The following is a 15,048-nucleotide window of genomic DNA, read 5'->3' on the forward strand; positions in this document are numbered from 1 at the left end:
AGAATGTTTGAATTATATATAATATGTGGGTATGTGGGCTTGTTGGAGCACAAAGCATTTATTTAATCTATCTAACAAAAAACTTGTTCTCTCAGCAAATGTAATTAATTTTAATAGAGTTTTTTTTTTTATAACGTGAACCCACTGAAAATGGGTTAAATGGGGTATAATTGTTTAATGCAAATTTATGCAACGTATATATTTATTAATATCTTGCCTTGTCGGTCTAGCCAGGCGTGTCTGTCTAAGCTCGTCTATCTCACAGACGATTAGCTTGTATAGCATTGACATTTTCAATTGCAATTGAAATTTGTTTTCAAATCAACGGGTATCAACGATACCATGTAATGGATAAAAAAATTCTTGGAACTTTGAGTTCGATATTCACGAAATTAGTGTTGGTCTTTGGTATATAAACCCAGTTGGGTGGCATATAAATGACCTGTAAATTGCATAAGGATCAACGTAACAATCAAAAAAGTAATTTTCATAATGAGGGGCTAAAGGAAGAAGAAGCACAGTCGCTACTTTTTGTGTGTGTATTAGTCAATGTTCAGAGGGAATTTAAAAAATGCTTAACGACAAACAACGCTGAGCTTAGGGTATCGCCCAATCGAGTACTTTCACTTTTTCTCTTTAAATATTGACTTGCATTTTATTGTTTTATTGCTGTTTTATTGACAGCTCACAAATCGCGTATAATATTGCTGAAGTCTAGAGCTCTTAAGTGGCTTATTTATTTAGGGCTACAAATAAATTATCATATAATCTCTCTCTTTTCAGCATAGTAAAGTAGCAAAGATAAAATATAGTTTAAGACTTGTAAACATATATGTATTTATTTTTATTATAATCGCAGTGAACATCGTTATCGTCATCGTTATTGGACAACTTTATATATGCCGTTATCATCATGATTAGGCTAATATTATAAATGAATCATAAGTATATTTATAAAATTTATAAGTTTCTATTGAACTTTAAACACATATTGAACATTTGAGAGTATTCAAATGTGCCCGACTAGGCGGTACCCTAACTAGCTAAAAAACACTCCGGCATCCTTCATAGCATACATATACAAAATGCACATACATATATACGAGTGTCTGTGCCAATGCACAGGGGTCTAGCTTTAAATATACAACTAAAATATCTTTTTCCTCTTAGGTTTGTTCTGTGCTTTTATTACCATTCAGTTAGGACTAATAGTTTTATATGTATAGTTGTAAGCAGACAATCCTAAGTAGGCTTAGGTTTAACGGGAATAAATAATACCAACGAGAAGGTGTGAAGGGGTGAAAAATAAAACATACGTACAATTATTTTTAACTAAACACGATCTTTTATATAATAACGACAATTTCATCATCAAAGAAAACATAAACAAAATACATACAAAATTAGGTAAAACGTTACGGATCCAAAACTGACTTAGAAGTTAGGATAAAAGACCTATTGCTTCCCAATTTCCAGCGTATTGCGACTGAAACATTGTATAGAACAACAGATCACGTACTTAGTTGTTAAAGCTCTTGAAAATTTCCTAATCTGGCCTTATAGAAGCATGAAATATGGCTAAATACGCCTGATAAGCTTCACTTTAATATTATTTTTGCATCGTAGAGTAATGCCAGTATGGAAAACGAATTCTTTGGGATCGACGAGTGGTAAAATCTTGAATTGCTTGAGTACTACGATGAGCAGGGTCTTCATTTCCAGCATGGCATACTTTTGACCTGTGAAAAAAATTAACATGAGTAGATATTCCCTTTAAGACTTATACTCAAGTTAAACTTACCTATGCAATTGCGTTGACCCGCACTAAAGGGCATATAGGCATACGTATGACGGTCCTTGGAGTTTTCGGGCAGAAAGCGCTCTGGCTGAAACTCATCTGGATCGCTCCAGTATTTGGGATTTCGATGTAGCTCAAAGACGTGAAGGGCGATTTCTGCACCAGCCGGTAATATTAGTCCATTGGCCAGTTCCGTTTCCCTTACAGCTTTACGGCCCATTGCTGGCACAGATGGAAACAAGCGCATCGTTTCCTTAACAAAGCATTCCAAATACTTGAGTTTAGAGAGCTGATTAATGTCCAAGTTGTTAAAGTCATCTGATATAGAGATAAGTATATAGGGCTAAGATAGCTTTACATAGTAGAGGTTGGAGTAAAGAAAACTGACCATCTATGTGCTCGCTTATCTCCTGATAGCACAGCTCCTGTTTGTCCTGATTTAGGGACATGTTCATAAGCCCAAATATGAGACCAATCGATGTGGTATCAAAGCCCTCAAACATAAGCGTATCCACCTCCTCGCAAATGCCCTCATGATCAATTAAACCGTCCTTCTCCGCAAGAATAAGCGTATCCAGCATTGCAAAGCGTTGCTTCTTGTTGATGTAACTAGGTTTACGTGGAGGAATCAATTACTAGACATAATAATTGATAGTATATAAATATACCCTTACATATCATCATCTGCCGCTTGAGTACTGAGCTTTTCCTTGAGCACCTGCTCGAGAAGTATTCGACGCTTGGCAATTATTTCGCTGGAGAAATCGTGTACTTCTTTTAAGAAGCGCGCATCCTCGCTGGAGCCAAACAGATTATAGATGGTATTGTTCCAAATGAGTGGATTACTCATACGTCTTATGAAACTCTTTTCAATCATGCTGAAGCTCTCGCGATAGCGATCTCCCTTGGCAGCCATATCATCCAGTTTTATGCCCATGGCCGTCTCTGTGGATGTTAACATTTGAGTTGAAGATTAAGCCACAGTGAACACTCAGTTTAGTGGACCTACCACAAATGCTGTTTAGTGTAAATCTGGGTATGAGTTCACTTAGAGAGATGCAAGTCTCTGCTTTCCCCTCGAATTGTTTCACAAATTTCAAACTCTCCGCTCTGTTTGGGAAATTGGAATTAAAATCCATTTAGGGTTGTTTTTATTGATGAAAACTTACTTAAAAGTCTCCTCAAATTGACTCAAGATATTAAAATGAAATGTGGGCGTGAGCATCTTCCGTCGCGTATGCCATTTCTTATCTGTAAATATGTAGCTATATTATTTTCAGTACGTTATAGTTTTTACTGTACAGTGTGGCCTACCTGTGGATGTCAGTAGGCCAGTGCGTAGAGCCGGATGCAGAAATCCGTATGCCAGCCCCTTGGTAATTAGGTTCTGGTCGTTCAATATTAAATCAAAGTTTTCCGCATCGATTATATTGTACACGGGCGTGCCCATAACATATTCTATAAAGCTACGGCCCATTTGTTTGACCCTGACACGCATATCATTGAATAGCTCAGCTGCAAAATAGGCAATATGAAAGTTATTTTGAGTTACTCGCAGATTGTTATGGGGTAGTTTTACCCACCGTCATTTCTTCCATACAAGTCGAAGCTATTGCCAAAGATGGTGCGTCCTTCAGGCACCGGAGCTATGCTTTCTACCGGTCGTCCATCCTTGGTGCGCACACGCTTTGCGAAGAAGGCCAGCACGTAGTAGTCCTTGTTGATCCTATACAGCCAGAAGATAAGCGTGCCCAGACCGATCAAAATCAATAAACCCAATTCCATTTCAAAGCAGTCGAAGCACACATATAACCATGTCCAACCAATGCCAGACAGAGACTAAAACAACGAGCTTTAAAATTTGTTTTTCATTATCTAAGTCAGTAGTAATCAAGAGCGCTTTGGGTGGGAGTGCCTGACTAGGAGATACCCCGAACCTTCATCTACTATAAGCTAATGAAGTTGTAATAGGTTCTGATAATGACGCGATCATACGCTAGATCGATTTGGCTGTTGATTCTGACCAAGAATATTTGTTTATTTTTTTTTTTTTTGGTCAGAGATGGTTCCTTTTGCCTGTTACATACACTTCCGTCAAGCCATTATACCCTTTTTCGCCAATTTCAATGGGTATACAAAAACTCATTATGCCGGCTTGAGCGAGCGCGATTCGTTTTGTTTTGTCGGAACAGATAATAATGTATGCTTTATAATATGTATATAATATGTATTAAATCTGTTTAGCAAACTTGTTCTATATATAAGCTAAACCAACTTATTTGAATAGTAGTTTTATTTCTAAGCTTGATTAGTTAACAGACAGCTCACATTGAACGTACAATATATTTGCCTTTTATAGCTCTGAAATATTGGCAATATTCTGGGCTAAAAATAATTGAAATCGTATAGAAAACAAGTAAGATGCTCTAGTCGTGACTGCTCGACTAGGGGATACCCTATATCGTCTTTTATCAATACCAAATGAAGCTCTAAGTTTTGAGAAAAAAGTGTTTTTTTATGTGGACTGGCGGACATTTGCACAAAACCAATCTACCCTTGTAGCCCATTTTAATGGGTCACGTCATAAAAACTCTCTTATATTATATACCTATATTATAATCGCCATTAACAGCTGTGCGCCATAATAAAGATATCAAAGGGAATTCTAATCGTTAATGAACAAATTTTATTTGAACTCAAAAACAAGTCAGATTCAGGCAATATCATCATGATTAAGCGAATTCTTTGGAATGAATCATGAGAGTATTTAAATATGTTTTGAGTTTCTGCAGAGCTTTAAATAGCTGTTGCATATTTAAATTTAAATAGTTCGACATACTTTCGAATGTTAGCTGCTAGTTTTGTCTGAAATTAAAAACTTGAAATAATTGTTTTTAACCAAACTTAAGGAACTTAGCAAGTATATAATTTTGTTTTATAAGCACTTTATAAGCTTATCGAATTTACATATTTATATTCTTTCAATTTATTTTACAATTATTGTTTTTCTATTTATTTATCGCTTGCACCCAATTATAATGTTCGATTTCAATTTAAATACTTTATAGTTGTTATAAAGTGCTTTATTTATGGCACCAATTGCAGGCGTATCTATTGTTAAGAGCATTACGACCCGGGTCTAATTAAATGAGTTGCATTTAAGTGTTCGCACTTTGAGATACATTTGCGTTTGCGTTTGCATTTGCATTTGCATTTGCTTTTGGCTAATTGGCAATTGAATTACATAAATTAAGAGCGTAGAATGCAATTTAGCTGCTTTACATTGCATTTGACCCACTTTTGTTGGTGTTGAACAACAATAAAGGAGGAAAAAAATACTTGAAACTGGAGTTTGCCATTCATAAGCTAGATGTACTTGACAGATACCCTTTAAAAAATATGAAAATATTAATTTCCAATATTCAATGTTTCAAATCAAGAAACTTTGGAGTTTATAAGAGTTTTATGAAAGAAACAGTTTATATTAACAGAAATATCTTTGAAATCCGAGCTCCTATTTAATGCTGTGTTTTGAGATAGAAATCACTTCAATTTTTTTACATTGTTCTAAGATGTTAGTTTACAGAATTGAATCACAGATTTTTTCTATAAGTTGAGACGTATATATTATACGACAGCCTCCATATTAAATTTTCAATCTCTAGACTTAAATCACAAAGAACGTGTGTTTCAATAGAGTTCTGGCGACTCCACTCATAGTTTTATTTAGCAAAATTAGAATGTAACTACCCTAGTTATGTACGTTTTAACGAATATAGGGCATACAAATATGTTTAAAAGGGAAAAGTCGAATGCAGCCGCTGGCGACTACGTCATTTTATGCAGTTGCCCGAACCTTAAACTCGACTTCCATTGAAATAGGGAAATGGAAAATGTTGCTGAAGCTCGGACGGAAAATGCTTGCATGACTTTGCTCATTGCAAATTGAAAATTGTGCAAATGTGTGTGTGTGTGTGTGTGTGTGTGTGTGTGCGTGTGTGTGTGTGTGTGTGTGCGTGTGTGCGCTGTGCTTTGCGGAAATGCCAAATGCCATTGCATATTGGAAATTTGCAATTTCGATTGCACTTCAAAGTCAGTCAAAGTTGCCAAGTTATTAAATTAGATCATATATGAAATATTTATGGCAAAAGTTCAGCTACTCAAAATGCCCCCTGTCCGCACTCCCTCTAACACGTTATCTCTCTCTCTCTCTCGCTCTCAATCTTTTGCAGATGCATCGCCGGGCTGCCGGGCGCCGGATGTGCGCTTCACCATTTTCAAACCGGAAATGACAACCGAACAGCCGTATGCGAAGTTCGAGACGACACAGGTCTATCTGCCGGAGGACTTTACCACCGCCGATGTGGAATTTGTGGATAAGCTGCATGCGGTCAAAGAGAATCATGCCGCTATTGTGAATCCATATTCGGTCGACTTTGGCGACGATGAGCATCACCATCATCATGAACTGCATGCCGGCGATGCGGCAGCCAGTCTTGTGGATGACCATGACATGGAGGACGAGCCAGATGAGCTGCATGGTGCCGAGCTGGAGGAGGGTGCACGCAAGCGGCTGAACAACAATCGCAAGCAGGGCAAGAAACGACGATCCGGTTCCGGTCGACGTCGTCGCCTCGAGAATGAGAATGGCCAAACAGGACGTGGGCGTGGCAGCCGTTACAAGCGCCATGCCATACTGCACGATGCGGATGCCTCGCCGGACACGGATCGCTGGGCGGGCAGCAAATTGGCCGCCGATGGTGATGTCTACTACGTGCACATTGCGGACATATTGAAATCGCGCGAGCCCAATCGCCAGCTGCGCGCCAAGCTGCACAGGCTGAAGCAAAAGGCACGCCTGACCAAGTGCCTGGCCGATGGCAGCAGCGAGAAGTGCATCAAGCTGCTGCAAAAGCTCAAAGCGAAGCAGGCGCTGGCAGAGAAGAAGCAGGCGGCGGCAGAGAGGCAGCAGCAGCCCGCACAGCAGCTAGAACTGGAGCCAGAGCCGGAGTCAGAGACAGAGACGGAGACGGAGTCGAAGCCGAAGCCGAAGCAGGAGCACCATCGTCGACGCGGTGACAGTCACGCTGCAGAGCTCGACCAGCGTGACATGGAATCGCGTTGGCGTCGCAGCATCGATGCCAAAGGCGATGCCGGCCAATTGGATGTGGCATATATAAATCATGGCAATCAGTCGAGCAGTGCAGCAGTGGCCCTGCAACGTGTAAAGCGCAAGTCGGGCAAGACCACGGGTGCACTGAGCCGTCCGAAAGGTGGTGGCGACTCCAGCTCAAAGACCACCAGTCGCAAGGACAAGGGTAAGGATTGAAAAGCATTTGCATAGCGGCCAGACACTGGCAATGCCACAGTGCCCATGAAAATTGAATTGAATTGAAAGCCGCTGTCGCTGTCTCGTTGTCTGTCTGTCCGTCTGTGTTATGCTCTCCACATTCACACAGACACACACACACAAACACACACACACACACACAAACAGACACACCTACAGACACACACACACACAGACCACACAGAGACACACACCTGGAGTGTTGAGAGTGGAGTACACAGCAAACGAAAACATAGTTACATACATAAAATCGTTAAAAGCTAATCGCAAAGTCGCCCCAAGGCTTCCACCCGGAGTCAGCCATAAATCGCCTCAATTCGCTCTCACGTTCAGCTCATTAACATGCTCCATGCTGGCACATCTATTGCTGTACTCAGTTCACCATTGCACCCACCACCATCACCACAGCATCACCACCACTGAACCACCGACTGCACCACCGCCGCACCACTCACCTCTGTCTCTGTTTCCCATCTGCAGCGACAACTGCTGCTAAAAAAAAAACAAAAAAAAAAACTCATTCTTTATCGTGGTTAGCTTTGTCATCTGTTGGTTCCTGCTTGTGGGTTCGCTTACCAGGGTTATACTTTTTATTTCTTGTCCTTTTATACTCTTTCACAGGGCACTAGAATTATGGCATAAAATGTGTCATGCATTGGACAAGACATATCCATATATCATGTCCCTATGACTCTTAGTGCTTAAACTACGTGAATGGAACCTGGCATAGATCTAATCAGATGAAAGCAATATATTATGTAGCACACATAGGAAACTAATATTCGAGAATGAGGTTCTTATATGGAAGCTCGTTAATGAGCGTAATCTTATATAGGTCCATTATATCGATCAGATAATATTTTCAGCATATCCTTCCAAAAAACTTCAAACAAATCTCAATATAGTAGATATATATTTAAATTTAAAGCAGATACTTATCATCATCGTATTAGTATCATCTTTTTATGCTTGTGTGTGATTTTTTTTAAGATTTCTTTTATTTAACTATTTTTGTTGCTTTGTCAAAATTTGATCATATATCCCATTCTTTCGATTATTTTTATTAAATATAGATCTGCTTATTACAAAGTACATTTTTACTTTTATCTACTCTTATCATATTTTAGGGCATTTCATCTGTGGCACTTCTGGAAGTGTTGCCTCTTTTTTTTACCTTTCTTTTTTGGCTGCTTTGTGCTGTCCTTTTGTTTACTTTGATTCAGCTGCTTTTGGCCGTTTGCGTTTTTTCTATTAGCCCGGGCACTTGGGATTTGGATTGGGGTTTGGGGACCGCTGGTTACTTGGGTCTCTGTCAGCTCGACTCATGCACGGCATAATATTATCTTTCATGTTATCTTTTGCCTTTTCACTTTTCTTGTTCTTCTTATTTTTGACGCCTCGTTCAGAAATGAAGTCGTATCCTGTTAAGTGGCCTGTCCACCCCACTCGCTCGCCCTCTGTGCTCGTATTCGGATCCTGTCCCATTCCATTTCCGTGGCTCTTTTAATGCATATCTAACAACCTTAAGTTGCCCCATTGAAGTTTCGCGCTGGCAGCACTTTTCGCACGTTTCGTGCGGCTTAATGTGTGTGTGTATGGGTGTGTTTGTGTGTGTGTGCCCAAGAGTGCCTGCTTCTTTTTCTTTTAGCCAGCGTTTGCGGCACAGCTTTTCACGCACATACCCAGTTTCTAAAGGCTTGGCCACTTCAACATTGAAAGCCCTTAGCATCTGATAACAGCGAGTAGTGCAGCGGTAGGAGGTTATTCAACTCGTTGACTCGTTGAGCATTCAATGCTCATTCATATACGCATTCATTCATTCACCTGTCGCCCACTCGTTGCTCACAACGGTCACAACAACAGCTCATTAGTTGCTTGCTCTACTTGCTCTCTCTCTCTCTCTCTCTCTCAACTCCCGCCTCTATCTCTCTCTATCTCAAACACCTCCCCACTGTTTCCCGTTTCTTAGCATTATACATTTGCCCATTTCATAACGCCCTCACCTGTTCTGTTCCGATTTCATCCCAATTAGGCATCTATGATGAGGAGACCGGCTATTCGCCCATACACACTGATGACTCCGAATTCGATGAGGATGAGGAGGAGGATGAGGAGATTGATATATTACAACAGTTTACCGAAGTATCTGAGATACGTTTCCCAGGTGAAATTGGACCCATGGGCGATCGACGCCTATGCAAGATACGCTGCGTCAAGGGCAAGTGGGTGGGTCCGCTGTGTGCCACCAATGAGGAGGGTAAGTGAGACAGACTCCCCCTCGCAAATAGACAACATACAAGACACGCACACGCACACGCACACAATGGAATCTTAATTATACAATAGCAATACAAATACGTAACATGTCATTACAGTAGAGACTCGTCTAATAAAGACAACACTATCAGCACACCGCAAAAAAAAAAAAAAAAAAAAAAAACAATAATAATAATAATAATAGCAGCACCTACAACAATCCAGTTGTTTCATTTCAACATCTCTATCGATCTATCTGCCTATAATAATAACTATATAAATACACTCAGAGAAAATACCATGACTTTTATTGTTGAAATATCTTAAGCTAAAATAAAATTTTAAGAAATTTTTGATTAGGCCTAATGCATTAAGGTAAATTCCTAAACTAGGTTTTGTGGTTAATCTTTGCTTTTATTAAGATTTTATTTATTTTCTCTTGACATACGTTTTCTCTGAGTGTACCGTCTATCTAAGTATCTATCTGTGCATAACTTTGCTGATCTCAGTGACATCTTTATCTGTAGATGACAACGGCAACGTGAAGTTTCAGCCACTGTACAAGAGCTGCCATGTCAATCGCATTCCGACTCATCTGCTGCTCAGCTATCGCAACATCTCCGTGGTAAGTGATGACAGGCAACAAAGCCGTCAGCCGTGCCTGGAGCTCAAGCACCAACAAAACACCCAGCACACACACGCGCACACGCACACACACAGCACACATACAAGGCACACACACGCAGCAGTAACTCCATCCAAGCTAGTGAAGGCATCGGCCTTGGCATAGCCAAATGTGAGTCCAACTCAATTTCGACTGTATCTGTCTCTGTCTCTGTCTCTCACTCACTCTCTGTCTCTCTCGCTCTCTCTCTCTAAATATATATTTATATATGTATGTATATGCATATGTCTATGATTCTGTCTATCTATTCTGTGTATCGCTCAATTTCTCCATCATCTCTTGTATCGATATCAGCCGCACAAACAACAACAATTTGCCCAGCGTCATCCTAGAAAATAAATATAGTATTATATATAAAATCAAATAAAAACCAACTTTGCATCCTGCATCCGCATCTGCCCTGTGCAGCCACAAGACTCTGTATTTTTGGTACTCTTTGATCTCTCTCTCTTGCAGACACCGATACCACCAAATCGCGGCTGGCGTAAAACCCGCTTATCCAAATCGACACTTGTCTCAAACACAGAAATTGTGAGTGGCCATCCTTGACGTTGCCTCGTTTCGTCTTCGTCTGTGTTTACTGTGCCTCGTATCCGTATCTATGCATATATTGCTCACATATGTAGAGTTGTGACACACACACACACACACACACACACACAGTACAAGCGACACATAAACAAGCAAATACACACACACTTTAAATACACTGAGAAATATAATTGGGTAACTTAGATATTAGAAGAATTTCTGCCTATTTCCACTAATAATTCTCTAACTCTATTGAGATGTCATTATTATTAGTATGATTATAATTTATAAGTATAATTATTATTATTACTTTAACTATTATAGCTATTACTTTTATTACTATATGTTATATTATTATTAATTATTTTCTTAAAAGCATTCGCTAGTTACGACACAGCTCATTGTTTATTAGAAAGAAGTTTAGGATTACATTTATAGGTGAAAGCTTTTATCTATGTTGTGGTTAATCGCCAAGTTTCCTCGTAGTTTTAACGGCTCCTTCTAATCCTGAAATATATCTATAAAAAAATGGAATCGGATAGAATATAATGCTTAAGATCAGAGGCTTTCAAATTTTGATTGTCTACTTTGAGAAGCTATTAGTTTTCAGCGTCCCTTAAAGTTTTGTGCTTACCATATCTCAAATAACTGCAGAAATTAGTTTAGTAGCCTAAGTTGAACTATAGCTTGTCACATGTATAAATATATATAAGTTGCCCATATTCTGTTGTCTTGGCCCCCAACGTAGCGACGGCTATAAGATAAATACTGCTCAAGATAGAAAGAAGATGAAATAGAAGCAGCCTTAAGAGCAACATAGAATACATCTAGAAATTCTATAGGCTTTCAGGACCTTGGCCTTGCGAGGCGCTCCAATGGATGAATATTGTCTTTTGTCTCAGTGTATACAACTCACACACACTCACACACACACTCACATATACACACACAAGTAGTGTCCAATGCCCAAGTAGTGGGCGATGTTATGACTTTTGACATTGACAACTTTTTTATATGCACGGCTTAAGCATTGACCGTTGTTCACACACATACACACACTCACACACACACACATGCAGAGAACAAAACACACACACATGAATATACATTTACAGACAGCAAGTGACACTATGGAAACTGCACGCGAGCACGCCCCAGCCACGCCCACGTCCAGAGAGTGCGCCTCTAACTTGTGTTAACAGCTTGTAATTAAGTCTAAAAAACAATTGTTTGTACTTTTGTCTCTCTCTCTCTCTCTCTTTCTTTCTCGCTCTGTCTCGCTCTCTCTCTGCCTGGTTCTATTTTCTACTGGCAATTTTCTCACGCACTGCACGTTAAACAAAAAACTCGCTTCATTTCAAATGCCTGAATCTCTGCCTGCTGTCGCCTCTCGTCTCACGCCTCTCGCCTGTTGCCCCTCATCCATATTCTACATTGATTGAACATCCTGCAGAACGTAGGCTGGGATCTGCCACATGGCCATTCGCTGCAGGCGCGCTGCCAGGAGCTGGGCATCTATAAGCTGTTGGGCGAGTCGCGCGTGCTCTGCTCGAATGGTCTCTGGGCACCGCGCATGCCCAGCTGTGTGCCCACCACCGTGCTGACCAACTACTCGGAGGACAGTGCACCCTCCATACGCATCAAGATCTTCAATGGATCGCACTCCTTTGAGCCATCCGGCGTGATGGCTGTGCCGCCGCACAGCACCGTGCAAATGGACTGCATGTATCCGCGTGTGCGTGGCACGCCCGAATGGAGCTGGACCAGCTGGTATATGCAGTACAATACAGGTGCGTCGACGGGGTCTTGGCTGGGGCACAATTGGTCCATATGGTCATATTTCACATTGCAGGCTGGTCGCCGGCGGGCGAGGAGAAGGCCGTACGCTATCGCCTGAGCATCAAGAGCATTGAGAACAACGATTCCGGCACATTTACGTGCACTTCGCCGCGCGGTTTGACAAACAGCATTGCCGTGGTGGTGGCCACTTCGACGTGCCCGCAGCTAACGGAGCCGATGGCGCCGCTCAAGCTGAGGCTCGAGGGCAATAAGTTGGGCCAGCGAGCGCTTTATGAGTGCCCCGAGGGCTTTAGGCTGGATGGCGCCTGGAATGCCACCTGCCTGGCCTCAGGCAATTGGTCATCGCCATCGCCAACATGCCATCCCATACAATGTCCCCGCCTTGTGCTAGACGATCCACATCTCAGTCTCATTGAGTTAAACACATCGGCATGGGGGCGGGCGGTGTTCAAATGCCAATGGGGCTTCAAGCTGACCGGACCGGCGCTGCTGGACTGTGAGCCGACGGGCGTCTGGAGTGGCCCAGTGCCACGCTGCAAAGGTGAGTTTGACACGACTTGCAAGTCAACAGGTGGCAAACTCTTTTCAGTTGATATGCCCTATGAATAATTAGAGTTATTCTAAAAAAGTATTTATTTTATGTATAATAATTGAATAACTGGCGATATATCAATCTCTCATTAATACCATACTCTTGCCATTTTTTTTTTAATAGTCATTCAGTGCGTGATGCCAGTGGCGCCGCTTAATGGACGCATTGGGGGCACCAGCTTGAGTCAGAGGCGTTTGACAGTTGGCGCTTTGGTCACATTCAGCTGCAACGATGGCCACACTCTGGTCGGCGAGTCGAGCATCATTTGCACGGAGAACGGGTTCTGGTCGCACTCGCCACCATTTTGTAAGTAGACAACTGATAAATGCACATTAAATGCACATACGCTGCGAATCCTTGCGTAATCTTCCAAAGTGGGCCCACTCACAAATCAAATGAATTAATATTACTTGTGTTGTATTTCCGCTGTATATCGTACAATCGATACCGATCACGAAACCGAAACCGATACCGATACCGATCACGATACCGTTACCGATACCGATCACGATACCGATACCGATACCATCACGATTCATTCCATGTACGCTCATCTACATCCACGACCTGACCACCTTGCATGCCAAAATGACCATGATCCATGCATCCAATGCTCCAATCTCGCAATCAGGCAAATCGCAGTGCCCCTATCCAGGCGACCCGCCCAACGGTTTGATCGCCCCGCTCAAATTCAACTATGATGCGGGCGACTATCTGAGCGTCCAGTGCCGGCCGGGCTTCATACAGATCCAGACGAACGAGGATCACAGCACGGGTCCGCCCGAGCGGCCAAAATGTCAGCCAGATGGCAGGTGGTCAGGCCCGTTGCCCAAATGCCGCAGCTACGAGGAAGTGTAGCTCCACTGAACTCCAGCTCTGGATCCCAAGGGGAAATGAAGTTCTAGGCCAAAGCCCAAGCTGGCAGGCCCAAGAATTTAGTACAGTAGCGAACCAAAATTCCAAATTCAAGCCGAAAATAAAAGAACGAAAAAAAATACATAAATAAACCCGAGTGATATTTAGATTAAACTTAGTGCGAGGTATCAAAATTAATTAACATAACTACAACATAATTTTATTGGCTATAATTGAATTTGACTTTTAATCACTCGCTATCTTTATATTCCACTTATAACAACAAATACTTGAACGTTTCTTTGAAATGCATCTATAGCTCTTCTAGGCCCACTTGAACAAATTCTCAAATATTCCATTAGAGACAGAGATAGAGAGAGAGAGAGAGAGAGAAATGTTCTTATGTGCTAAAGTGAATGATATTATGAAAAACATGAAAAACCTGAAAAACTATGAAAAAAAATATGTAACATAAATATCAACGTTAAATGTTAAATCGTAAAAAAAAGAACATAATATCTTATACATTTTTTTTCTTCATTTGCTAAAAACTCTTTATAAATAATATTCCAATTAATTGCTTAAAGAAGTATTATCTATTAATCAACAGTTAAATACAGGTATTCAAAATTTAACAACCGAATACAAAGTTAAACTTCTTAAAAACACATTTACTATATGCATATAGAGCAGATATGTATGTATAAACCGATGTAAAGCTCAATGATATATCAATGTTGATTGATTGATTAATTGATTGATTGATTGATTGATTGGTTAGTTAGTTAGGCGCAAGCACTTGCTGCATGGAAACGAAAGTCATATCCCTCTAAAAGGAAACGAGTTAGGCAAGCCATAAGTAATACTTCTTATATAGTTAACTATACTATATAATGTACGAGTCTGTAAGCAAATGCAAAGTGAGGCAACTAACTTTTAAATAAAAGCAACATAAATTATATGTGTATATATGTGTGTGTAAATTTCATCACCAACTGCCAATGTGCTTATAATTGTTTCTAACCTGCCACCTGCCCCCTCTCTATAGCTATCAAGGTACACACTCGCTTCTAACCAGGCCACGTTTGCTTTCATATCCGCCAGCAAATTCTGTCGCGGCTGGAATTGCGAATTGCGGCCTAAACGCGTTACTAATGCAGGTGGGAAAGGCCGTAAGCGAA

The 15,048-nt window shown here is 40.9% G+C and overlaps 2 protein-coding genes across 5 annotated transcripts in view; one reads left to right on the forward strand and one right to left on the reverse strand.

Moving 5' to 3' along the window:
• Positions 1 to 14,834, forward strand: part of hig (hikaru genki) — a 28,671-nt gene extending 13,837 nt beyond the window's left edge. For 2 of the 4 annotated variants that reach the window (XM_032435708.2, XM_002050285.4), the window contains exons 2-9: positions 6,031 to 7,116; positions 9,181 to 9,405; positions 9,932 to 10,029; positions 10,546 to 10,620; positions 12,074 to 12,410; positions 12,473 to 12,961; positions 13,136 to 13,318; positions 13,644 to 14,834. In XM_032435708.2, coding sequence (XP_032291599.1) covers positions 6,087 to 7,116; positions 9,181 to 9,405; positions 9,932 to 10,029; positions 10,546 to 10,620; positions 12,074 to 12,410; positions 12,473 to 12,961; positions 13,136 to 13,318; positions 13,644 to 13,870 — 2,664 coding nt within the window. In that variant the 5' untranslated portion in view covers positions 6,031 to 6,086 and the 3' untranslated portion in view covers positions 13,871 to 14,834. Of the gene's footprint in view, positions 1 to 6,030; positions 7,117 to 9,180; positions 9,406 to 9,931; positions 10,030 to 10,545; positions 10,621 to 12,073; positions 12,411 to 12,472; positions 12,962 to 13,135 lie in introns of all 4 variants that reach the window. The other 2 variants (XM_032435707.2, XM_032435709.2) reach the window with 2 other exon arrangements.
• Positions 1,323 to 3,631, reverse strand: LOC6625355 (cytochrome P450 4p1). The gene is made up of 8 exons (XM_002050286.4): positions 3,382 to 3,631; positions 3,113 to 3,313; positions 2,968 to 3,049; positions 2,808 to 2,908; positions 2,473 to 2,743; positions 2,187 to 2,407; positions 1,802 to 2,116; positions 1,323 to 1,739 (listed from the first exon to the last, which is right to left on the reverse strand). Exons 1-8 carry the CDS (start codon positions 3,581 to 3,583, stop codon positions 1,579 to 1,581), a joined length of 1,554 nt encoding a protein of 517 aa, XP_002050322.1. The 5' UTR covers positions 3,584 to 3,631; the 3' UTR covers positions 1,323 to 1,578.
• Positions 14,835 to 15,048: the final 214 nt, after the last annotated feature.

This window comes from Drosophila virilis, chromosome 5 (assembly GCF_030788295.1).
Source record: "Drosophila virilis strain 15010-1051.87 chromosome 5, Dvir_AGI_RSII-ME, whole genome shotgun sequence".
In the NCBI taxonomy this organism is placed as follows: Eukaryota; Metazoa; Arthropoda; class Insecta; order Diptera; family Drosophilidae; genus Drosophila; species Drosophila virilis.

Coding starts and splice junctions, on each gene's coding strand:
- LOC6625355 (XM_002050286.4), bottom strand. CDS start 3,583: ATGGAATTGGGTTTATTGATTTTGATCGGTCTGGGCACGCTTATCTTC. Junction 3,314..3,381: donor CTTGTATGGAAGAAATGACG/GTGGGTAAAACT, acceptor CCTATTTTGCAG/CTGAGCTATTCAATGATATG. Junction 2,909..2,967: donor CAATTTGAGGAGACTTTTAA/GTAAGTTTTCAT, acceptor TTTCCCAAACAG/AGCGGAGAGTTTGAAATTTG.